The 26,536-nt window shown below is 44.8% G+C and overlaps 2 protein-coding genes across 4 annotated transcripts in view; both read right to left on the minus strand.

Annotated features, from left to right (window-relative positions):
• LOC135904682 (transducin beta-like protein 2) overlaps window positions 1-861 on the minus strand; it is a 297,791-nt gene extending 296,930 nt beyond the window's left edge. The window contains exon 1 of one of the 2 annotated variants that reach the window (XM_065435595.2): window positions 524-858. In XM_065435595.2, coding sequence (XP_065291667.1) covers window positions 524-662 — 139 coding nt within the window. In that variant the 5' untranslated portion in view covers window positions 663-858. Of the gene's footprint in view, window positions 1-523 lie in introns of both variants that reach the window. The other variant, XM_065435594.2, reaches the window with a different exon arrangement.
• Window positions 862-7,963: 7,102 nt separating this feature from the next.
• Window positions 7,964-26,536, minus strand: part of Mer (ezrin/radixin/moesin family protein merlin) — a 43,672-nt gene continuing 25,099 nt past the window's right edge. For both annotated transcript variants that reach the window (XM_065435598.2, XM_065435597.2), the window contains exon 16: window positions 7,964-8,325. In XM_065435598.2, the coding sequence (XP_065291670.1) occupies window positions 8,275-8,325 (51 nt within the window). In that variant the 3' untranslated portion in view covers window positions 7,964-8,274. The remainder of the gene's footprint in view (window positions 8,326-26,536) is intronic.

Genomic DNA, 26,536 nt, shown 5'->3' on the forward strand with positions numbered 1-26,536 from the left:
TGAGGCGCAAGAACTGAAGTAGGAGCGGCTAACTGCACTTCGGCGTAGCCGAATGCGACGAGCTTCGATCGGTGGCGCCGGGTGGAGGAAGCCGACGAAAAAAAAGGCGGGCGATCGAAACCAGCGTACCGATGTCTGTGTCAAACTGCAAAACACGCGCTTAACACCAGCCAAAGATCCACAAATTAGCTTCATCTTTTTCGTCGTCAAATTGCAACTATTTAAGAGAAAAAAGTTCACAAGGGCGCTCGAGCATGTCGGCACTGCCTTTGTGTACGCACGCGGTTGGGCTGAGAGCCGGCACGCGAAGTGGGACATCTCGGCGAAGAACGAAATGAGCCGCAACGCTAGCACAGACCAAGTAAGCAAGCGGCCGAACGAGTCGTCGAAATGCAAGCGCCGCGCTTAACTCAAGAACACGCAGCACCTCTACACGAGTCGGCAGCAAGGCACAGATCCGTCCTCGCACGCTGGTCGAGCGGCGTGCCAAGGGGAAAGCCAACGCACATGATGAGCTACTCACTCGTTTCAGAAGGTTCCTTCTTGACATCGTCCTTCTTCTGGCCAGCCACAAGAAAGACCAGAAGAATAAGAACGCCGATGACAGCAGTAAACACTATCACAGACGAATTGGCAGTAATAAACACTAGTTCGTCGGCCATGCTCCTGCTCCCATGTGCCACAGCACCGTAGTACACTAGCCGCTAGATGATGACACCGCTGCTACGCGCCAAAAGATACAACCTGCGATACAACAACCGGTGCGCTGGCCTTGTGCAGAGGACGCTCGCGTCGTGTCACACACAGTTGCCAGCACGCTGTTTCTGTTCCCGCCGCTTTGAGACTTCGTGCACCCAAGCTTACAATCGGTGTGCGCGCTTCACGACATCGCGTTCTAAAATCCAATGCTAGTGCGCTGAGACTATTGCACACAGATAACACAGACGTGCACTGCTCAAAGTGCGGAAGAATATATAGCGCGCGGTTTTATCGCACCTGCTGAGAATGTCCACGTCGCGCAAGTGGCGTGACGCAAATCCCATCATTCATTGGTAAAACCCGCGCGCTTTGAATGCGTCGAACAGCCTGTCTGGTCGTCATCTGCGCTTTTTTTTTATTATATTTAAATGAATTATTTGTGATGTATTTCACGCTATGCAAAGAACAAGAAGGAACACTTATTATTTCTTTGTTTGCTAGCAAACTTTTGCGTGACATTATTCTGCGCTATCCGACTCAGGCTATACCATATTTATCATAATCAATGGTAACATTTGCTCTTCGACAGATCACGTTTTCGACAGTGATGCTTCCTGCATATTTCCTCTGCTCGCCCCTGCGCACCCTGCTTTATTGTTATATTGCTTTCATTATGCGTCGCGATCTCTTGTAAGAATATTCAGTATGGACGAAATTAAACGAATAAATGTTCTCTCGAGCCCATTACAACATGGCTCAGATGATGGGCTCGTTTTTGTGCTTGCCTTGTCATAAAACAACCGTCCGCGTTTTAGCGGCATCAAAGACACGGCGCTAACAGTGCTCTTTGGCATCATAATTATGTTATTTGTTATGATGCAGTAAAGGATGTATAGTACACATTAGGTTAGACTGCGTTTAATAGATAGATAGATAGATAGATAGATAGATAGATAGATAGATAGATAGATAGATAGATAGATAGATAGATAGATAGATAGATAGATAGATAGATAGATAGATAGATAGATAGATAGATAGATAGATAGATAGATAGATAGATAGATAGATAGATAGATAGATAGATAGATAGATAGATAGATATGTTCGCATATGTGGCTAGAACCTTCAATGTAATGTGTGCTTTTTTTTTGCCAAAACCGTTTCGTGGGCAAATAGGAATGATCGGAAGATAGCTTGCACAAGTAGGGCTGTCTCTATCCCAACCTTTGACCTATATGACATTACAGTCGCTTTAGTATACGAGTGCTAGCGATGGATACATGAGATGAAGCTTTCTCAAGCGTCGGTGGTCCTAAATGGGCCTCGATGTTCTCGATTGCCTTTAAACGGCAATTTAGAACGACAGACACGTTTCAAACGAGCGCCGCAAAACCATGCCTCCGTAGCAGTGGCCGCCTCGGTGTTTCGCGGAACTGACACAGTGGCGCTGACGGCTGAGCCGATCGCTGCGCCGCCTGATCATAGAAGGTAGCCCATACCTCAGACGCACGAGATCATCCAAATGTCATTTTACTGGCTCCTGTCAGCCAACAGCGGTGTCGTCGGAATCAGTATTCACGAACTAGTTGGTAGCGTGGTTCTCATTGTCTTTGACTCACATGCTAAGATAATTAGGGCGCTTTAATGGATACAACTTGTGACTTAGTTCTAACTAGAATCAACAAATACTATTCAAAATAAATCAGATCAGTTTACAGCGACCTTGCTATACGAAGAAAGTCACGAAGGGCGACGACTTCTTTAAAGTGAGAGAATGTCAATGACACAGCGTCTGTGGATAGTGCGTCATACGCACGTCAAAGAGATCTCGCATTCGCCATATCATGTACGTTTTACTTGCGATAGGTAACCGCACGCTCCAACTACGCTCTCTGTCCTTTAAGTATTTCTCCCTGGTGTGCTGTTGCCGGACGAACAACTTGTCGCTGCTTGTTGGCAAACAGGAACGTGCAGCCCAAGCAGCACCATGCTACAGTGAACTAGAAGGTCTTCTAGTTCATTGTACCTATGCGGTTCTAATGGGCTGTTGATCCCAAACTTCTTGAAAGAGAAATTTCTAAAACCGGGTATATATCACGAAGCTGCGAAAGGAAACCCATACGAGTTCTTAGAGAGAAAGCTTCGTAGTAGGCGAAAAATCTCAATTCTATTCGCCGAACTGATTTACGATATACAGTGTCTGTCGCGCTACCAAGTAGCCGATTAATTAGCTCTCGAGCAACGACCTGCTAGCATGGCGAAAATCGTTGATTCAGGGTTCGGTCACCAGACTTCAACTGCAAAGCTTCCATTCAGAGAAACTTTTCGAAGCTCAATTCGTACTAATAAAGCGTACTAGAAAAGGTTAGTGTTTTCATGGGTGGTCCACGCCTTGCCATGGATTGCCGTCATGTGTGGAAAGGTTCGGCACTTGGATGCCAGCCCACGCGACAGCAGCGCCGCCGCCAACATCCGTCGATCCGTCGTCATTCCTGCCGTTGTTACGTTGCTAGTTGTGCTTGTTAATTGCACGCCCCTGTCGCTTACGCCGAAATTTGTGTTGTTCGTGATATCCTTTTATTTTTATTTTATGTAGCTGAAACGACGCATTGTTCAAAATAAAGGCTTGATTTTACCTGATGTATTCCAGTTTGAATTATACAAAACAGTTGTTACCGCAATTTAAAGAACTGAATGCTTCGAATTACTTAAGTATTGAATTAATTTTTCATTATCCGACCTTGAGATAACTCAAGTAATCGAAACTTATGATTATTTATTAATAAAATAAAATAACTGTGCTCTTGGTTCGCACTGTTACGCATATACCTAAATGATTGAGCAATTAGGTAAAAACTCATATTGTAATGAATTGCTTTTGCTATATTCAATAGATTGTTGACCCTGTGACTTTTAGAAAAGAAGTAGCCGGCCTCCTTACATAATACTTATGTATCCTGTGAGTGATACCTGCATATGAAGGAGTAGGTTTTCATTTATTCATTTTTTTCATGCGTGAACGTAAATTTAAGAATTGCAAGTGCATTTCCAAGTTCTCTCACCTATTCTGGGTCGGCCAGGATCGGTTAGATAACTTTTTCGGGATTGTCAGACAATCATGTGGATCAAATGATTATCCCACATCAACGAAGTTCCTGATTGTTGTAAACCGCCTGTCATTTTATAACCTCGCAAAAAGCAGTCAGCTCGGGCAATGCAGAGCTTGAAGAAATTAGCTCTCTTCTTGAACATTGTGATGGCTCCACCCGAGAAGCCAGAGTTAATGATTTGGACATTGCCGTCGAAGCAGGGACGTTGAAGCAGGGAGCAAAACGCCGTAATGCCACAGAACACCTGTAATGCATCGAAATTGACGCATAATGCTACAGCCCATTGTCTGGTGGCGCCATCTCGTGTCGTTCAACATCAAGTACGGCAGCCGTGAGTCCTCTCTGAACACTTTGCTGAACACACTACTCTCTGGTGCATGTGTGCATAGAGTTTCATACAATAATTATTGTAGGAAACGCTATGCATGTGTGGATGATAGTTTTTTCCATTTCATAAGACCTTCTCCCTCTTGCGGATTTCCGCAGAACTGATTTACATAAACGTAGCCTCTAAGATCGTGCCTTTGTAATCTCGGAGGCTACGCTCTAACAAGCTTTGCGGACAACAAAATTATTACGAACATGCGTCCAGTAGCAGTTTCCGGTAGTGGCGCTTCCGATAGCTCCGGTAAGAAACGTTGTCTTGCGAGTAATATTAGCAACCATGAATAAGGATAAATCAGGAAGAAATAAACAGTACATTTACGACAGGCGGCATCCAATATCACGCCGTCTGAAAGCTGAATTGAATTCTAGGGTTTTACGTGTCAAAACCACGATTTTATAACGACAGAAAGCTGAGCTATAGTTGATAAGGATTCATAATGCAAAAAAGCGGCGTTCGTGGTGTCCACTTCTTTGCTCTTGTGTCCTGTCTGCACGCCTCACGTCTTTTTTGCATTACGAACCACGATTTTATTAGTGGTGACAGCGGTGGACTCCGAAAAAATTTTGACCATCAGGGTATATTTAACCAATGTGTCCCCGTGCACGGGACACCGGGATTTTTGAATTACATTCCGACTCTATCATGTCTGCAGGTTGTGCGCATGTCATACCTTACGAATTTTCCGACGCATTGGGCTTTGAGAAATTCAATTAGTTCAATAATGAACTTGCGCTAGGCGGAGGATCTACAAGAATGAGGATGTATGCTGTGCAAACGGTACCGCCACCTAGCGGCCGCGGCTGCTTGGACAGTCCTCAAGCAGCATCCAGAAAAGGGCTTTGTCTTTCAGTTTCCGCGTAACATATTCATGCTTTCTCGTATATTCGAATAACAATTCGAAACTATCATAACATCATCCTCATGCGACCTTTTCAAAATGGCATCATACTTGATACCTCCAGAGCACGGTGGCTCCGGAGCGTCTGTTGCTCTTGAAGAGCTTTTTCGTCGGCGGAAGCGATGAAGTGTGCAACAGACATGGACAAAGTGTATCGAGTCTTAGCATTTGACTCTTCAAAAGTCCGCCGTACAGTTCATTTCACTGCTGACTCCGTTCGACTCATGAAACTGTAAGCTAACTGAAGTGAAACTTGGCAATAAATAGTTGCAGCGAAGCAAGTGTTTTATTTCAGTTCACTAAAGAAGTATGCTTTCACCGTTCAGATATAATAGACGTGTGAAAACGTTTTTGTGGTTATCGACTTATTTCGGTAACAGGGAAAGCTTGAAGTATGAACTATTTGCAGCCTTGCGGAGGAAGGCTGGCGCTTATGAGGGTGTGGGCAGGGCTTCACTGGAGACTTGAGTTGTATCCGACTTTAGAAGGACGATGTATGCTGCAGTCCCGCACACGCGCGTGCGCGCGTGACGTGTGGTGCAACGTCGTCTAACGTCACTTGGAATGGTGACACTTGTCTAACGTCAGCACCAGCGCCGCTGTACATCGACTTTCACAGGGTAAAATGGAGGAGGATTTTTGTTGTTGTTAGATGAAGATGTTATATGTGAGCTTTTCTCCTGCCACGGCTGTCTTATGACGGCGGCGGGGTCGCACAGTGAGCTAAGGCCAAGTAGCTCTCTCGCTTGCATTACACACACACATATATATATATATATATATATATATATATATATATATATGAGAGCAAGCATGCGCAACATGATGAGGCATGCATGTGCTGCAGCGAAAATCCAGAGACAACTCAGTGCATCCTAAAGAAATGCGAAGGTACTCACCCAGCGAGACCTGCACAAAACGTCCACCTTCCACGAATAAGCTGGGTGCCAAAGCTGATGTAAGCATTAACCGGTCAGCAGTCGAGATACGCAAGATACGTTTGGAGTATTCGTAGGGAAAAGAAGCAGGGAAGGAATTGATAGAAATAGGGTCACGGGCATAGGTAGGTAGAGACAGAGAGACATAGAGGATAGCCAGTGTAGAACGGCTGGCTACCCTGCGCTGGGGTAAGGGGTACGGGGAAATAAAAGGTCTATTCGATTCAGCCAAGTTTCTCTGCACCTTCTGCACCTATTCACGGTGCACTGCACCTAGACCCTCGTTTCCCCGAGGTGCAGCAGTGCATCCTGCACCCGTGTGCTCGAATGAACGGGGTGCAAGGCAAGGTGCAGAAGCGGTGCACTGCAGCCTTGAACCTTGCAGCGAGTGGGTGCAGCCCGGCACCCCTTGCAATTTTTCGTTTGAGGTGCCGTGCACCTTTTTCTGAATCGAACAAACCTAAAGATGACACAGGCGTAGGTACTGTGTATGCAAGGTAGACGTAGATGTTTTAAGGAATTTAGGGAAGAGAGAAAAGATTTAGGAAGCATAGATAAAACGACAGACTGATAAATATAGATTACTTGATTAGCTCCAGCAGTCTAGGCGGCTATTGTCGCCGCCCAGTTTCGAAGGAGATACCAAAAAATCATTATCGGTGGAAAAAAAAGCAGGGAAGATATTGATATAACCGGATCCGTTAGGCTTGGGTAACTGTGCAGGGTATATTCAAATATTTTTAAGGAAGAGACAAAAAAGATTAAGATGTAAGCAAAAGGCTAGATTGATAAGCATGTACAGACTACTTGACAAGATCAAGCAGGCTAGGTGACTATTTGTACCCGCCCTCTTTCAAAGTTGATGCCAATAAATCATCATTATCTTCCCTGCGCGACAACTCAGCAATCCGTAAAGGGAAACAAGTTTACGGACAAGCAAGAACTCTCTATTGTCTCATTTTCTTCGCACCCCTAGCGACCGGAGTTGGCAACGATGGAGCGATAAATCAAGAGCCGTAGCTCCCATAGACGACCAAAATAAGGAACAGCGAAATTTCCTACGCCTTTATTCCGGAGTCACCCACTAGGGCGTGCCTCATAATGAGATCGTGGTTTTGGCACGATGAACGAGACGCTCATTTCAGGAAAAGCAATGGATTGTCTGATCTTCGTGCTTGGGGTTTCAGACGCTCTTGTGGCTTCGTTTATTAGGCTTTATATGGGCCTAAATCAACCTGAATTTCGAAGCAATGCGTACTTTTCTTTTCTTTTTTTTACAGAGAGTAATAAGACTCGTTCGGCAAACACGAAAAAGCGTTGCTAACTGCAGTGATTCCGCTTGTCCGTGGCACAATTGTTTCAACTTGGTCTTTCGTGCTGGCGGTCCCGTGTTCGAATATTGTCGACAGACAATTTTCGTAAACGTTTATCTAATTTTTATAACCCAGTACCTCGTTAGGAATGACCACTTTGCCAAGTCACAACGCCGTTTAGAGCCAGAACGCTGAAGCTTAGGCAAATCTGTGCACTACCAATCAATGTCATGCTGGCCGAACTGCCTCGATTCCCAACAGGGGAACCTTTCTATAAGAGCTGCGAGTAAACGGCACTGCATGCAGCAGAGATTTAGATTAGGGGGACGCAAGCGTTGGGGTCCCCTAATCTACTATTCTCTAGTGTGTCGCGATTGTAGAACACGTGCCACGGGGGTACCTCGTTCAAAACACATTGCGGAGCGAAAAGAAAACAATAACAAAATGCGCATTTTGTGTGTGCGTATAACTTACGGCTGCGCGGATCCGGAAGGCACGGACCGGAGAGAACGCTGCGGCTGTGACGAGTTTTCCACGTTCTGTTCCAGACCTGGAAACCTAGTTCGCTTTTGCTTCTAGCGAGTCCGATAAGAAAGAAAAAACTGCGCAGGGTATAAAAGCAGGGCAGCGATAATTTTATTTACAAAATTTACAGGACAAGAAAAAAAATATAAAAGTTGCACACGTGGACGAGACGACAATAGAAACAGGGTATTAAAAGAAAATGGGCCAGTGCAGCCAGCTGCACGGTTTCTTGTTTTTTTCTTCTTTTATCTCGTCAAATCAGGACGGCATATTTCTGTTTCTCTAGCTTGTTCTTTAAAGGCACAATGGTTGGAAACAAATGCGCGTAAAGAGCGCGTACGCCCCCGCACATAGACACACATAGACGCACCGCTTCCAGCCAAGAAGTGTTAAGTAGTTATCATAACTCCTCGAAGAAGGCCACCCTCGCTTTCGTCGAACCCGACTTCGTCTGCAAAAAAGAAACAAAAAAGCAAAGAAAAGTAATGTTAACATTTCCCTACAAGTGACATTATAGCAACTGCAACACCCCATTCAAATATCTTGGTCCCATGTAACGACGTAATGCCGCCAGACACCCCGAGATATTCCGATAATTTGGACCATTACAGGCCATCGCGCAGTGCTTTTAGGGACCATCTCGCAAACAACATAGGTATGCAGACGCAATGATGACAGCAGCCTTCATTTTAAGACGTAAGCCTTTAGTGGCTCACGAGTGTCCGTGCGCAGTCCGTGGCGGACGCAGGAAAGCGAAGATCACCGGCGAGGGGAGCAAGGAGAGGAGGCGCCATGTAGCGCTGTGCGAGTGGGCGCGTGGGAGAGCGCGGACATCGGCGACAAACCTTGCAGCCGTATGGCTGTGATTGCATCCCATGCTAGCGGCCACGGCGGCGTCCGTTCGCAGTACAGTGCAGACAACAGCAACAGAGGCAGTCGTATAGTTAGGCTTTCGCCTATCGTAGTTTAGCTCAGCAATGTGCCCACACATATATTTTTTTCTTCTGAATTACTATTAAAAAAAATGGCTGTGGCTTAGGTAAGGTTAAGCCCAGGATGCGAAGCATACTAGCCTTTATTTTAGTTGTTGAACCACTGTTTAGCTTGGTGAACTGCTGTTGCTTGGCTATATTTGGTTCGGCTAGACGAAGAAACAACTCATGCGTTACTCTGCTTCGCCTTGGACGCCCCGCATTGGACGCGGTGAGCGTCGAGCAACGCAGCGTTCGGCGCGGCAACGAAATGTGCGCCTGAGCAAGCGACGCACGCCTGAGCCTTAGAAACAGCTCGTTTCTAAGGCAACACCGCATTCACTAGAGGCGCTTTTGTACCGCTTTGAAGCATCGTACTCGTGGCTCAGTGGTAGCGTCTCCGTCTCACACTCCGGAGACCCTGGTTCGATTCCCACCCAGCCCATCTTGCAAGAGTTGAGCCAAAGCCACTTCTCCTCTGTCGTGACGTCACGGTGTCACGTGGTTTCAAGGCGACACCGCCACGCCTGAGGAGCTGGGTTGAGCCCTCGTAATATGCTTCGCATAAAAAAGAAGCACAGGCTATTACACGCGTTACCGGCGTACTTTGCGCGCCTGCTGTGTCTCCGTCGGTTCCCACGCTGTAGCCTTCCACTGGTTATGGCGCTCTGCTGTCGAGCGCGGGGACGCGGGTTCAACTCCCGGCCGTGGCTGTCGCATTTCTGATGGACGTAAAACGCAAGAACGCTCGCGTATACCGAGCTTTGAGTGTTCAGGACACCAAGGTGTTCTTACCTATTCCAGAGCCCACTAAAGAATACGTGGTCTTTCACTTAGACATCGTGTTTCATCAATACGGTCACCCAAATAAAAATTTTATTAAATTACGGGGTTTTACACGTCAAAACCACGACCTGATTATGAGGCACGCCGTAATGGGGGGGACTCCGGAATAATTTGGACCACATGGGGTTCTTTTTAACGGGCATCTAAATCTGGGCGTCTTCGCATAGTCACCGAAGTAGAACTGAAAGGCAGATCGGAAAGGCGTGCGAAGAATCGTCCTTCCGTTAACGCCAATATCCTAGAACGTGCCGATTTCTCGCCGGGGCCATCAATTAGACGCACGCCCATCCTTTCATCTCACACCGCATCACTCAGTGATGGTGATCATCTGCCTCAAACGCCGCACGTACACATAATGGGTGATGCGTCAGGTGTCGAGTTGTGGGAGGAAATGCCGTAAAAGGGAATAATAAATACCTTAAGCAAGAGGCAGAGAGAAAGACGATACCAAAGTAATGGTGGGTAATTGAGCAATCGGACAAGATGACCAGACAAATAAATTAAAAAAAAGAAATTTCATCCACCGATCTGGATTATATATAGTATGGAAGAGAGAAGAGAAAGAAGTTACTGATGCGGCAAGCCCTTTTGTAGCTAGAAGGACATAGCAGACGACGTCGCACACACAATCAATTTCTATGCGCTTTATATATATATTAAAGATCTTTCTGTCTCCCCTTCCCCAGTGCAGGGTCGCAAACTGGATATCTACCTTCCGGTTAACCTCCCAGGCTTTCTCATCTCTTTTATCTATCTGTCTCCCTCTCTCTCTATGCGCTATATAGACAAAACTAGAGGCAGAGAAATACCGCGGGGGAAAAACAAATCGAAAGGCTGCAGCCATTTGTCCAGGTTGGACAGGTAGGATGCCCGGTGTATTGAATGGATGCGTAAAACACACGTATGCTCGCTTAGAAAAGAAGCACGATTAAATCTTTATGCACTAGCACGTCGTCTTCATCGTTTTTTGACTTGACAAGAAAACTAAGCGGATTGTCTCGTCTTCTGTGCGCGTTTCTTCACCACTGATTATGTTTTTGTTGCATTTTAAGTCGTAATGAGACACACGCACCGGCAGCACCGTGACCGGCAGTCGGTATATAACGCATGACAACGCCAAGCGATGACGTTATAGAGACCAGTCCAGCAATCGCTCAGATATGTTTATAACAAGCACTTGACGACCGGAAAGGTAGCCGCGAAAAACGGCCCCATCGCGAACATCAATTTCAGCCACGGTGCAATGGTAGCGCTAGAATGAGCATGATCCACTAAGCCTCGCAAATCCGCCGCCTCTCTGGCCGCCAGAACAGGTGGCGACACCTGGAGGGAGGGCTCCTCAACAATACACGATAGTGCCGTTGCTGCAGCGCCCTACGCTTATCCGCGGGGGTACAAGGGAAGTAACGGAACGCGTTAGCTCGAGGGTGTACCAACCGAGCGACGGCGTCCTCCTGTAACCCGAACCACTCGCACTATCCCTCGCAAAATCCCATGAATTTAAGCTCATCAGCGCGGCGTCCGCGGAAAATACCTGCCGCCTCACCCACAACTCAGTGGGGAAGAGGCCGCCGATTGGCGCGAAATACAGACTGGGGTATTCTCCCATCTAAAGCTGCTAAACGCATGTATCCTACTCGCTGTAGGGTGGCATATTCACCATAATACATGTTTCCTGGGAGTGCACTAAGCGCCCTCTTAGTCGAAATGGCAATAACACAATAGAGCAGTGGGAGGCACAGCTCGCCCATGGCAGGACAAAAGTCCTTAATTAGCCAGATCAGGCAGGCGGCAGAGGCCAGTGGAGCCTTGGACTGGGGGCTCCGACCACCCCTCTTTAAAATATCTTTTCTGTAAAATGAAACACATACACATACATACATATATATATATATATATATATATATATATATATATATATATATATATATATATATATATATATATATATATGTATATATATATATATATATATATATATATATATATATATATATATATATATATATATATATATATATGGCGCTGTAATATGAAGGCACTCTAGAACCGATGCCTTTACAAAGAAAGAGGCGCTTCTAGAAACAGTTGCCAAGTGAGTCCGTTAATAATTGCAATTGCCAACAGCCCATGAACAGCAGCAGTGTAGCAAAACTCTTTGCAAATGTGGTCCCCACACAAGATGACATGTTGAGTCGAGCGCTATAGTTGGACGTCACAACTGACACCCCGGCTACGCGCAACACCACGGTCGAAAACAACAGCAAGTCCGGCACTAACGAAACGGACAGCAGAATAGAAGACGAAACCTGCCTGTCCTCTTTCCGTCCGCTTTTCGCCGGAGACATGCCAATAAGCGAGAACATCGAAATGTGTAAATGTGAAAAAAAAAGGAATGTGTAAATGTGAAAAAAAAAGGAATGTATAAATGTGAAAAAAAAAATGAAAGGAAGACATCTACAGGGCCAGGGTCGTTGCAGGCATAGGTAATTGTACAATACAGGGGCAAATGTTTTAAGGAAGAGAGAGATCAAGGAGAGATAGACTAGACTACAACAGATGTAGTAAAATACGACAGGCTCGAGCAGGCTCGGTGACTATTTGCCGCCGCACCGTTTCAAAGGCGATGGCAATAGACGTCGTCATCACCGGTAGGGTGTTTTCATACGCACGCCCAAAGCATAAGCGAGATATTCACGCGTACAAGGACTATTTAACAGTAACGGCTTTTACTTCAGAGTAGGCAAGAGAATGGCTGCCCAGATAGAGATCGCTTTGGCCCTGACGGAGGCGCAGGAGCAAACGCTGCACTGGCGCTAAATTTCTCGAAAGACAGGCTCTTGTCCCTTTAACCCCCGGTGAAAGTAGGTAAGATGAACGGCGAATAATTGGATTAATGGATAGTAAATACGCCTGACAACACTGTGATCAGCACTAGCATACGGGAAAGTTATGAAACGCTTTCCGCTCCAATTTTCTGTTGGATGCCGCTAAATAGCGAAGCAGCAGCGGAGCTATGGATGAACGGATAGATGGACGTTATGAGCTTCCCCTTTGAAACGGGGTGGTGGCTCACGCTGCCAAGCTCGTTATATTCTACCTTTTTGACGCGTTTGTTATGGATCCGTGATTCGAGCTAGCAAACCCACCAAACCTGAAATGAATTTGCTGCCCTAAAGAATAACGCCTGCTTTCCTGGGTGTGCTCCCTCTCTTTGCAGGAAACGCAACGTTGTGCTCTCGGAGAGCACCTTTGCTGCGAGTGAGGTAGAGAGAGAAAGATGGAGAGAGAGAGAGAGCGAGAGAGAGAGAGATGGAGTTGCCGTCCGCTCATTGCGACATACGGAGCTAACAAAATAGAGACACCGGAGAAGAGGGGGCAAGATCAGGATGACGCAGGGGTTTTCCTGCGCCAGCTTCTGAAGACAGGGCGCAAGCAGGCGTCGAGGTTCTCTAAAGCCACTGCAACTTCGACGGCGCATGCAGTGCGGCAATCCACGAAAATCGACGGCCACACGCAAAAGGGGATCCGCAACGTGAGCGAAGGGAGCGGGATAATTTTAGCGCGTCCAAGTTAGTCAAACTGATTCTTATTCAGAGCGCACCGCTGTCTCAAGGAGCGGCGGTGCCGAGAAGATGCACGTGCTTCTTGATTTAATCTTACGAAGTCGGCGAACCGAATCGTCAAATGTGGGTCCACTCTCGCGTGGAGGCACAGAAAAAAAAAAAAAAGTAAAGGATAGTCGGTCGGCAACGAGAGGCAAGCCTTCTGCTACTTCTTCTTCTGACTGCGATAGGCGCGTCGCCACGTTGCCTAACGCTAGCACCACGCCGTACGGCCTCAATACGAACGAATATACAAGTGAACTTGTATGTTTTTTTAAAATAGAACAGCATGACCAGATTGTAGACGAAGTCCGCAGGAAAGCCGTCACGTGGCTCAGTGACACTATACATGGCGCCGCCAAACAACGCCGCGAGCGGCCTGTGGGCGAAGCCCCAATGCACGACGCGATTCGGCGACGCAAGACGGACCTACGTAAATATACCGGAGGACCCATCTCGTCCCAAGCGCCCCACCACGCATTCTCACCGGCACACACCCCTCCCGTCGCTGCCGCGTCCACCTGACCTGTGCCCCGAGCTACGCCGGTACCACCGTAAACGAAGCCGCGCACGACGACGCCCGAGCAAGCGTATACTGCGCACGTCACTCCTCTTCGAGCCGGCAGTTTTCCGGGCGGCCTCACCACCCGCGAGACCCCGATCGCGAGGCCGTAGCCTCGCGATCGGCGAGATCCTCGCGCACTACCGTAAACCCCTACTCTAATACAAACTAATTCATCGCCTTGCCATCGATGTGTCACATGTCTCTTTACAACCAATATGGAAGCACACAAAAAGTTGCAAATGGCGATCAGCTTGCAATAGAAACAATGCTTATTTTGCACATGATGCACGCTCCCTCCTAATTATGCTTGAATCATTCACTCACTCTCTCACCATCCCAAATTTGCACATTTCCAAAAAAACGCAGGCTGGCCATGACAAAAGTGTTGCACACTAATAATGCAACTGCATCTGATTGGAAGCACATTAACAGCTGGCCAGACAGACACAACAATAATATAATAGTAACCACAAAAGCATGTACACACTCTATAGCACCAAGGAGCTAGCATCACACAGCAGGTGTGAGAGGAAATAGGGACATATCAATCACAAGAAATGCGAGAGAGAGGGAGAGAGAAAGGGATCAGCTGCTGCTCGCAAAACAGGTGCATGCAGTATACGACTGATCTCTAGCACTGGTAGAAGTACACAGCTGTGTGTGCAGCAAACATTGGCGGACTCGAATCACATTCTTGCTGTCTCGCAGTGCTAATGGGGCCACAGAGCAAAGACAAGCACGCAGCACACACTCCACAGATTGACCCAGTGGTTGGTGCCCCAAATAAGCGCAACAGCATCAGCAATTACGACATTTCACACTAGCGACCTTTGCATGAAAGATAGCAAATTGTAGATAATTGTTTTTTTTTTTGGTCTCAGTACCTAAAATATCTAGAGACAAGATTATGAACATAAGCACTGCATAAAAGTAATATGAATTGCACTAAATATTGCACCACTCATACGAGGAGGAATAAGAGGAGGAATAAGAGGAATACAAAAATGTCCATGTAAAATTTCGAAAAGTAAAGCAAGGACAGAATAAGGGCACAGAACAAGCTGCACGAAGAAAGTGAGGGGGGTGAAAGATGCTCAAGTGAGACAAACATACTCTGAGCTAAGTATATAAAATTTTGTAGAATGCACTTTTCAATCTGCCAAGTGTAGCTAAAACATTTAATGCCCCTGTGAAACTCCCAAAGTCACTCGGCAACAAAAGATCTGTTAAGCATTTTTTCACAGGACTCCTTCCTGTGGCACACCTGATGAGAATTCATTCATACTGGATTGAATGCTTATCACATTCCTGCATATTTGAGTTAAACATTACTACCTTGGCACTTTAAAAGTGCAAATGGTATAATTTTAGTAAAGCTCAATTGCAATGGCTGCATAATAGAATCAAGTCAGCCTACTTGAAAATATCACTTGCAGTGCACAGGAAGTGATTGATAAAGCAATAGTTTAAATTGACCTTCATGCTGCGTATTGCTTCAACGCGAACCAAGCGTCGAAAGCACAGCGCATATGAAGCTAGCACCGCTCAGTGAACTTTGTTCTCACCACAGATCGCTTTGAAGATTAGGCCTGCATGACCACACACTTTGCCTGCATCGCAGATCGTTTTCAAGGTATGGGCATCTATGTGGAGCACGGAGCCACCGCCATCAGTGGCAGACTAAGTCCCAGTTTAACCTTGGCTGAGCTTGAAGGTCAGATTTATGGAACCAGACGTTTTGTGGGATTGTACGTGAAGTTGTAGAGCTATCGTTCTAAGATGAAAAGGACATGTAGAGAATCCCGACCTCTGTCTTTCAGTAGAAACTAGGGCTATGCCCAGTAGACACACTGAATTGACGTGACCTGAGCAATGACTGGCTTCAACACTGCAACTGTGATAGCTGCCCCAAAGGAAATAATTGCAATGCCCAGACCACAGAAGTATGTGGAAAGTCGAAGTCAGACTTTCATTATTTGCTTTTTATCGGTGATATGGAGGAACAACTGGTTGCATGCAGTGATATATTAAATATGCTGTGTGATACATACAAATAACACCAAGAATTTGACTCCCACAAACTCGCAGTAAGTTCTTCACCATGATACACCGAAATATGAATATAGGTTCATCTGTAAAACTTTGCTAGCACTAAGGCACAGCTGAATACGTGGATGGCATGAAACAGCAGCCACGATGCCAACCTTGAAAAACGATAACCCACTTTCAAGTAAAGTACCTGAACCAACGGCACGGAGTTGGAGAGAAAAAGAAAAAGGTGAACAGAAATGAATAGGCAGACAGGAATATCAGTAAAAGGCAACGTACAGAGCATACAAGTGTTGCGCGTCCTGTGTGCACACAGCTCGACAACATGTCGCATCAATCTGCCTCAGCGGGCTAGGCTGAGCTGTTTCCACTGCAAATCCTCGTGACCTCGACAAGAGTGAGCATGCTTGTGACAGCTGGGAATAAAGTAATCTTATGACGTACGACACACAACCGCTAGTACCGAATCATATCACGGTTACCCATACTGCTTACATGGGTCACAGCTAGAAGTTTTTTCTGTTTCCTAGCGAGAAAACTGTTCATGTGACTAGCTCAGTGGCTATATGAAATTACCGTAGGGACAAAAATCCGTAAAACAAAGAGGGAATTGGAAGATGAGGAAGAAGACTTGACAGATGTTTGAACACTGGAAAGTATGAGGATCATCCTATTGAATTAAAACAAGCGTTCCTTGCTGGTATTGCTGTGCGGTACACTCCACAATACAAGCGCTGTATACAGTAATACAGTGCTTCCGTACTATGACAAAACAAAGGAGAAGGCCATGCCCACGATAGTGACAGGGGACTTTAATACTGACATTTCTAATACCACAAACAAATGGTTGCCAGTATTCGTGAAGGAGGCATTGGGGGCGTAGCCTGGCAATACAAACTCAATACCTACCTCAAGTGTGTGTGCGTGCGTGTTGTGCAAATATTCTCACACAACCTAAACAATCATTGTAGGTGGGTTCTGCCGGAATTTTTTTCAATACTTCCTAGTGAGAAAACTTTTGTGACCAGCTGGACCATGCCAGGAGCCAATTTTCTAACACAGATGCTGAATGCCTTGCAAGAGCCGAGCTTCAGTGAAAGTTTCCTCTCTGCTCAAGAATGCGCAACTCTCCGTTGTGGCGGCCTCATTATGTTTATCACAGTTATCCTCATAGCCATCTTTTTTTGTTCATTTGATTATTTATTAACTTTGAATTATTATTGACTCATTTCTAAATTTTTCGCAAGAGAACATTCAGAAATGGTGTAGCTGAGGTACTCTATGCTTCAATCTCTCCACAGCAACTGACATACAAAAGAACTCAACAGCGGGTAAATGTCATGTTTGCACTTGAGGTGGCTTTAATAGTGCCAAGTCTATCCAAGTTTCTTGCATTTCTAAATGGCGTGGTGTATCAGATTTGTTCTTTCACGTTAGCCAACTGTGTATTCATACTGCACCTGTGCTTTATGTATAGTACTAATAAAATAAATAAAACAATTTTCCCTTCAGAAAAGACATAGCATCCCGTGCAACCGCCTGCAATTGTTTAAAAAAGAAAAAAAAAGAAAGCACGAAGACATTGAAGCGAAAAAAAAAAAATGGGGGGGGGGGGGGCCAAGACAATAAGATGTCTAAAACACACATGCCCATGACCTCGCTCAGTGGACATAGACAACACTGAGAGCTGCGGAACATAATTACACTGCGTGCAATGCTGAGCTGCAAAAGACAAAAGCCACTTCAGACACCTAACAAAAGTTATCTAGGTCACAGCTGGAAAATTCTGCAGCTCGCTGGCAATGACAACATTGTTGTAGCCAGTTGCAAAGTGAAACTTTCCATGAAAAAGTCCTACCCAATGGGGACCAGATCAAATCTGACATAAAGAGCTTCTTACTGCAGATGTAGGGCAAGATTCACAAATGTAGTGGGGTTCATGAACCTGCCAGTGTCTTGGCTATTGTTATTGTTTTTACTATCCACTGCATGAGTATGACATGAACAAATCTTAGTACAAAAGAAGGCCTAAACACAGATCCACATTTCTCTTGCGCTCTGAATATACCAAATGCTTTGTGTAAAAATGTAGTTACCTCAACTATGAGCCTGTTTGCAAAAACACCTGAGTGGGCACATGTTAAAAGCAAGTGCCTTAATGTAAAAATGCCCAATAATAATAAAGTTAAAATAAAGAAATTTACCTAACTTGACAATGCTTAAGTTCTGAAAAGACTGAAGTCAGGACATACTTATCAGTAATTGACATCTCTTGCGAACGCTCACTTATCACTAAAGTTTTTCGCACCAAATGATTGGGTTACTTTTTTTTTTATCTGCATATATTCCTTTCAGAAGTATGCTAGATCTGAACATTGGACAGCTGCTGTATTTCTTATCTCCCCTCTTCCAAATACCATGATGATGGCAATAACTACTGAAATAGTACTTACAGAAACCTCTATAAAAAAAAACTAATGTTATTCTGTTTTGCTTGAACGCATTTTGCTTTAGTTTCACACATTTACTGAGGACATGATACATACAGACCTGCCAACCTTAAGACCAAGACGATACACACAAAGCCAAAAAGTACAAAACATTTGGTGGAATATACTACAAATTGTTTGATTATTTAACATAAGTAAAGGTTTGCAGGCTTTGTTCAGTATGCGTACTGTGAACAGGCACGCTCCTCTATAGTTGCAGCAAGAACGATTTGTGCCACAACTAAACAGAAATGCTTATGGTTCATTAATGAAAAAATTATGTAACAGCTGTCGACAATCCAGTTGCCATTATAGACCGTTTTTTCGTAGGCGCCGCCATATTGTGAACGCAGCGGCGCCGCCTATGAGCAGCGCCATACTGGCTTGGGTGAAAGCGGTCTTTTGCATGGCAGGTATACGCTCGGCGGTAGGTTTTGGCATTTGTTTTCGCGGTCGTGCGGTCTGTTTAGTATGACGTGCGTCTTGTACGTGGTAAACGGTTCTGTGAGACGTGCTGAAGTGGTTTAAGGCGTCATGGCTGGAATTACTGCTGGCGTTGAGGTGGAGGAAACACACAGCGCGATGTGTGCACGCATGTTTGAGCCTACAATCATCCTCGGAGATCAATTGTGTATTTCTGAATGTTCCAGTCACTAATATAACCTTATTGCAGTATTATTCTCTGTTTCTAAGCTGCGGTTAAGGAGCCATGAAACATACGTGACGATCGTAACAGCGTGGGTACCGTTCTGCTACGACAGGAGCTGTGACGTTATACTATGACAAGCATTTAAACTGTTCACTGCATGTTACATTGCGTGACTACTTAGTTCGATTGATGAGGTTTCCGCCCCAGAATAAAATAGTTTTGGCAAGTAATAGCAGCATGCCTTACAATATGAATTAAGCTTGTCCAGCAGAGGGACTGTTTACGAACTGTGCGAGCGTCCTAAGCAGTGGTAGGTGCTGGATTACATATATCTTTGTTCTATATACCGCATGGTCCAAGCATACGGCATCAGCGGTTATATATTTATAAACTTTGTGCAGCATGACTATGCGAGGTCCTATTGCGGTGTTAGCCTGTTTCCTCTTGCTTTTTCGAGAAAGCGGATAATAACCGAAATTTTTTTTCAGTTATGTTCGTTCCGTTCTCTACGACGCACTCACACGCATTATGGAAATGTTTCCTCAAAAATAGGCTTCGCATTCTTTTTATGCTATCCCTCTCATATATTATGGCTATATGCAGGCCAAAAAAGCAATGCCGAAGCGCACAGCTTACATATGTATCGTGCTGGTTCGCCAACCGCAGTGATCGCTGTGTTGAGCAGCGCCATCGGCTTCATGTAGGAAGGCTAGCGTAGACATATGGCAATTTTAAGCTTACTAGACTTGAAATGCGCGAGAACGATGCCGGTGCATCACAAATATTTGATAGCGCCTGCCGCTTCGATGTTTCGTGGTTGCCTTAGGTTGGCCGTGCACGAGCGTTCGCTCTTATGCTTTGTTTTACTCCCTACGCCAAGCTATCAGATATTGAGCAGATTTACCATTTCATGCTGCTAATACAGAGACACCGGTTTTCTTTGCTGAATTAAAACCGATATAAGCAAAATAGTTCACAACACATACACATACCGCGACTGACAATGTGCGTACACCGCAGCTGATAAAACGCGTCACATTTCCGCGCCCCCAAAATATATTTCCGCCTATTGTAGTTAACGATGCACCGAAAGCCTTCCCTGACGACCTTATATGAACGGACACGGCGTAAATTTCACAAAGTACCATCTAAAACATCTCGAAATCATTCCACAGCACGCGACAGCAATACTTTCAAGCAGCGCCACGCCGGATCGCCCAAGCCAGAGAGGAGGAAAGGCTCTCGACTTGCCCTATCTTCCTCACCCGATGAAACGGTCTATACATTGATACTATCAGTTGATGTCCCTGCCATGCACGTTGGTCTGTATGTAATCGACAGGTCCAAAAATGGGCCATAATAAAGCACTCAAGTGCTGTATTTGTCTTTTTTGACATTGGTTTTGCCCAAAATGATACACAAATAAAAATCAGAAAATACTCGCATCAGTACGACAATCGTAAATGAGCGCTAAAAATCAGGCATTTTATGACAAAATCGTAAAATATGGCAGTTACACATGGAACAAGGAAGAGCTGCTCAAAGCTACCATGCCAGATTTAAAAAGAGCAGTATTCCTTCGCAAATATGGAACTGCTCCAACAGAAAACACTTTTGTTCTAAACAAAATAGAAGAATTATTTAACACTGTAAACACAGAATAGCCATGCCTCATGAAGCAGCCAGTGCTGTCTGTGCAGGACACAGCACTGGCTGGATACAGTAACAAACCAGCGTCCATGTGACAGAAGTTAAACACTAGTGGGAAGAAGTGACAATAAAACGACCGTACACAAAATGAAGAAAGCTGTGGCTTTTAATCCACACAGTTTACGCATTGCTGTCGGTCTTACCAATGCCAGTGTCATTGCTTTGCACATTGGATGAAAGAATGTTTTCTAAGGCTCAAGAAGTGTCTTCGACATTTTATAAGAAGAAAATCTATAAATTAATGAAATTGCTGCGGTGTTCTTGTTTCCAACTGCTTCCACAGTTTTTCTTCTTTCTTCCCCATTTTTGCTGGAGGACCCAAACGACAACTGTCATGTACAATTTGCACTGTGTAACATCCTATGTAGAGTTCATGCAAATATTAATGCGCAAAAGTCAATGTCCAACCCAGGTACCCAAAACCGATTCTATGTGTTCTATAGTCTTGACTGCATACATAATTCTATACGAGAAGCATTGCTAAAGGAACAGGTAGGTGAATTCTGCCTTCATGGCAGAAAAATAAAATTAACTACAGCTTTGGCCTGGCAAGCATAACAATTAACATAACCCAGTACACGCAGTACAAGGTGTTGCATAAATAATAAAAAATTAAATTATGGGGTTTTAAGTGCCAAAACCAAGAACTGATAATGAGGCACGCTGTAGTGCAGGGACTTCAGAAATTCGGACCACCTGGGGTTCTTAAATGTGCACCTAAATCTAAGCAGACAGGTGTTTTCGCATTTCACCCCATCAAAATGCGGCCGCGGTGACCAGGATTTGATTCCGCGGCCTCGTGCTTAGCAGTCCAACACCATAGCCATTAAGCAACCACAGTGGGTCTTTTGCTTAAATTACTAGCAGTAACGTATCTGCAAGGCAAGTAAGCTCCCTTATGTACAATCACTGACATAACTTTAGGAGCTAGGCCTCTGTGCTTGATTAAAAGAAGCTCGCTGCCTTCACCCCGTGCCTTGTTCACCAGACATCTCGGTTCTCAGGTGTAGTACTTCCCTTAGAGACTCAATGTACAACTAAGTGTTGGTTGTGGTTTTAAAAATATTCAATGTTTATTGTTGTTGCCCATAAAAGCTTTGTGCACTGGGCGCTGGGATACTGCTTAAAGCTTATTACAGCTTTGAACCCAAGACCCCTATTTTTCACTTCAGTAACTTCAACAAATGCATTATGCCTCGGAGCAGCAGTTTTGTACTGTTCGAATACTTAAAGGAACACTGACACAAGATTTCAAAGTCGAGTTAACATGCGAGATTGATTTATGTGGGCATACACACGTCGTCTGCAAAATATGAACGGCAAATGCAGCTTTGAACATATTCAAAATCAATTTTGAAGTACGTGCGTGCAGCAAACTACAAAACGCAGCACCTTGCGACAACGACATCAAGAAAGGAATATAAACAACCGAGAAAATGCTACGTCACGAGTTTGCACTGCTGTCGGTGCGGGCCCTGTGAGCAAGTTTCTCACTGCTCCAATCGTCACGGTGTTTTTCTTTTTTTTTTTCCTGCCTGGTTCTGACGCTGACCTCTTCGCTGCTGACAGCGACAGAAAAATCTGATAAAATTTGTTTCTGACACGAAATAACTGGTAAAGTGACCTCAGAAGTGTGCATGCGATAAAATATTGCATAATATAGTAAATCGTTGGCGTCATTTCAACTTGCAAGCAGTCAGTGCAGAGCAATCGTTTCTGTGAAGCAGCTCGCCTGGCTAACGTGTTTTCTCGTCGCTATCAACAGCGATGGGAAAACTATTTGTATTGTCATTTACGAGCGACAGAAATGTGCAGACACTGATTGTGTTTATGAATATAGATGCTTTATTACCAGCTCTGGATGGGTCGGAAGGGTCGTCGGCATCAAATCCGACGGCCAGCAAGCTAGGCCTATGCTATACCTTTTCCCAGTGAACGCCAGCTTGCCTGGCTTGCTTGTTGGCTATACTGTCGGCGTGGATAAGCGGCAGAAGTGGTCCGAGTTCGTGCGCGCCACTGGACGCTTAGAAGTGACCCCGTTGAAGAGCAGCCAGGTTTGCTCGTCTCATTTTGAGCGTGCCTGGTATAAACAAAACCGGCCAAGCTTAGAGCAGTCCGACTATCTTCTGCTAAGGCTACGTACCCCCAAGCCTGATGCTGTGCCGACTTTTACCTCGCCTCTGGTTCTCCTCCGGAATATGCTTCATTCCAAAAGTGCTTGCGACGAGTGGCTCGTACTACTTGTACCAGTGCGTATGCATATTAATATCTGTTGCTAGCTGCACTTTCCGAGTCGCTGCTTTGTAGTGGATCCAGACAAGTGTGGTAGGCCACATCTAAGCCGGCGGTGACTACAGCAAGTAGAAAATAATTGCCGCTGAACAATGAAAACGAGGACGAGGGTGATGGCGAGGATATCGCGAAGCATGTGCAGGCGTAGCAGACAAACTAGCAACACAGCTCGTGCTGGCGAGTGTGGCACATCACAGTTTTGTGTGATCACATGTCCAGCTGTATTTACATTCCTTTTTTAGCCCATCTCATTGCTCTCTCAAACCGAAACTTGGACTGGTAGCTACAAACAAGACTCCACATAATTACCTGTCGCACTCTGAGACCAATGATGTTTCGTGCCATAATTACTGGGTCATTAGCTACTTATTGCAGCAGAAAAAACAAGATTGCAAAATTTTGTGTCAGTACTCCTTTAACACAATTGAAATGCAAAGAAATTTGAAAGCAAGAAATTGCATTAAAGCAAATGCACCCACTCATGCTTTAATTGGTCATTTTACTATCTCACTTCATGCTTTTTATACTTTCTTATTAGCCAACATGACTTACCAATGACGATGCCATAGTTAAGCAAAACATGAACACATAACACAAAAATTTTATGTTCACATTATAAATGCATTATGTTATAGCAAAGTAAAGAGTAGTTACACGATTTCTTGCACGTTTTAAAGCCTACTGGGTAATAGATAATTAACTATGAAGAAATAAAAAGCTGTTTACTGCATTTGCTCAGTTTCATGTGCATAACCCTTCAAATTTCTGGCCAGTTATCACTATAGACAACCGATTTGTATTTGGTCCTCACAAAGCTCAGTACTTGTGCTAACATGTGGGGCAATGCATGTGAAGGAATGATATGCCTTACAACGAAAAATTTAATGACAATACTAGGCCTTTATGGATGTCATGAGCCAAGAAAGAAACTAGGAGAAGAAGAAAAAACAGAAGATATGAAGAGGACAAGAAAGCGCGAGGTGGATGTGGAAGAGAAAGAAAAGAAGTGACAAAATATGAAGGTGTATAACCAAAAAGAATGGAAAATATGAAAGACAAAGAAATGGAAAAATGCACACGCGGCTATGTGGCCAATGAGGCAAAAGGACACGTAGCAAAAGAGAAGCAGCCCAGCTATGCTCTGGGAAGACGGGCGGAAGGAGGAGCTGGTGGCCGGACGGGAAGGATGCATCGCGGAGGCAGCAGCAACCTAGTGAAAGTGGGGCTACAGCGGTTGCAACTGCGACCTGTGAGCTGAGAGGGCGCCCCGGCGGAGACCGCAGCTAGAGGCTGACAGTGCCGTTTCCAATACTCTCTGCGGCTACGATCTACAGGCGCTTCAGTCACCCCACCGTCCTCACCTACGGACCAGGCCAACCGAAAGCCATATGTCGAACACAGCAATGTCGAATCTACGACGCATCGGCAGGCCTATTGACGTGTCGTTGGAAGCAGCGACGATGACGTGACATGGCCATGTCGATGGATGTAAATATTTTTGACTTATCAATGCATTGTATCTGAGGACTGGAGAATGTAAGCCATTAGGTCGTACTGTACATTGTTTGTTTTGAGTTGGTTTCTTTGACGTTCGTTTTTTCAACTAAAAAGGTTTGTCTTGCACGTGCGACATGGCCCTGTCTGTCTTTAGTTGGCCGAAATTCATGACGATGGGCCCCATGAAGCCCAGCAGCATCAAAAAGAGGACAATGTGTGTCATTAGTGCTGGCACAAAAAGCAGGCCCGTACATGGTATGGCTGTCAGAAGATGCAAATATAAAAGGTTGTGCAAGTACACAACAGATACATATATAGTGCCCTCTAATAGAAGTTTGCACACTAGGGGTGTACCTTGTCTGCAAACAATAATTGTCATCTATCTTTGTGCGACTTTCTTTTCATTAACACTATGCACCCGGTACTTCCAGGTCACAAACAGCATGCACGTCTCTTGCGTGACATAGCATTCTTGATACAGTAATGCAGAAGTAATTGATTATTAATATTTACTCAATTACATCTTTAGGCAATTCTTGGTCACTAATCAATTACATTTTAGAATGAATTATTGTAATCTATTACTTATTTTGCAATGTGTAAAAGTCGATTGTGCTGGGATGTGCTGTTTGCATGTTGCTAATGATAGACACTAACATAAAAAAAGCTTCACCCATATTATAAATAGAAACACATGAAAAGACAAATACAAATTCAGTCACAACACAAGATGCAAGCATAGGCAATAAATCATGCAGTTTGTCTCTTGTACTATTTTCTTTCTTTCTTTAATGAAATGATGGCAACGAATTCCCAAAAGCTATGAAATGCAGAGAATGCGAAAGATTCTCCACACATTACACTTAACATTCTATCTATTTGCACTAAACTTGAAGTTGGTGTCTTGCGCTGTTATTTTAGGACTGTGAGAAACAGTGCAGATAACAACAGTGCGACACACCGGAACGCTTGAAACAGTAACTTTTTGTAAAAGCGGCAATTAATGTTACATAAGCTAAAAATTTACCGTTTGTAAATAACAACATACTTTCTGCTTCAACAAAAATAAACTACGTGCCTTGCACAGTTGACTGAGAAGGCCAGGAAAATACAACTGCAAGACTCGTATAACGCATAGAAACTGGGAGATAATGAGTATCCAGTAATTATTTTCAGGGCACACATCTCATGTACAGACTTGAAACTTTTGGCACATGTCACCAATAAAATGGTTCTTATTTCCTGTAAATATTAAATTTGTGCCATTTTTGGTACCCCAGAGGAGCAGGCTCTAAACAGGCCGAAAAACGGTCGCTTAGAAATTTTCATTTACCTCAAATTGACAAACACACTTCAAAAGCTGCCTGCGTTTTACCCCCTAACATCCTCTCAGTTACTCAAGATAAGTCTATTCTCATTACAGTGGAACTGCATGCAATAGATTCTCGGATATAACAGACAATATTTTGGCCTTAGTTTGTTCTACCTATTTTATTAATGCAACAAAGTTCGCTTTTAATGGACCATGCTACAATGGACTATCGGCTACAGTGGACAAAATTATCAGCGTTTTCTTTTTTTCCGAAATCGGGCGTATAAAACATACTTTTGCCGTGTCGACATGGGCTGACAAATAACTTGCGAGGGAGAGCCGACAATCGCAGCTCAATATCGCGCATGCGAGGGAGGAAGGTGGGCTGAAAACACGCAGTATTCTTTTATGCACGAGGCATGGGGGGGAGAGGATTCTGCTCCAGGGGCTGCTGCTTGCAGCGCGGCTGCCGTATCTTGAAAGCGATCTGCGATGTGGACGAAGTGCGCCCAGTGCCGGGAGCTTCGTATGCGGTGTGCTTTCGACATGTAGTTCGCGTTGAAGCGAGAGACAGCACAAAGGTCAATTCACTCGCTGCAGCTGCCGCGCTTATCTTGCTTAATTTGCTATTGCAATCAATGCTTCGCCTTTCGGGTGAAACTGTGACTTTTGTTTGT

Source organism: Dermacentor albipictus, chromosome 2 (assembly GCF_038994185.2).
Source record: "Dermacentor albipictus isolate Rhodes 1998 colony chromosome 2, USDA_Dalb.pri_finalv2, whole genome shotgun sequence".
NCBI classification, from domain to species: domain Eukaryota; kingdom Metazoa; phylum Arthropoda; class Arachnida; order Ixodida; family Ixodidae; genus Dermacentor; species Dermacentor albipictus.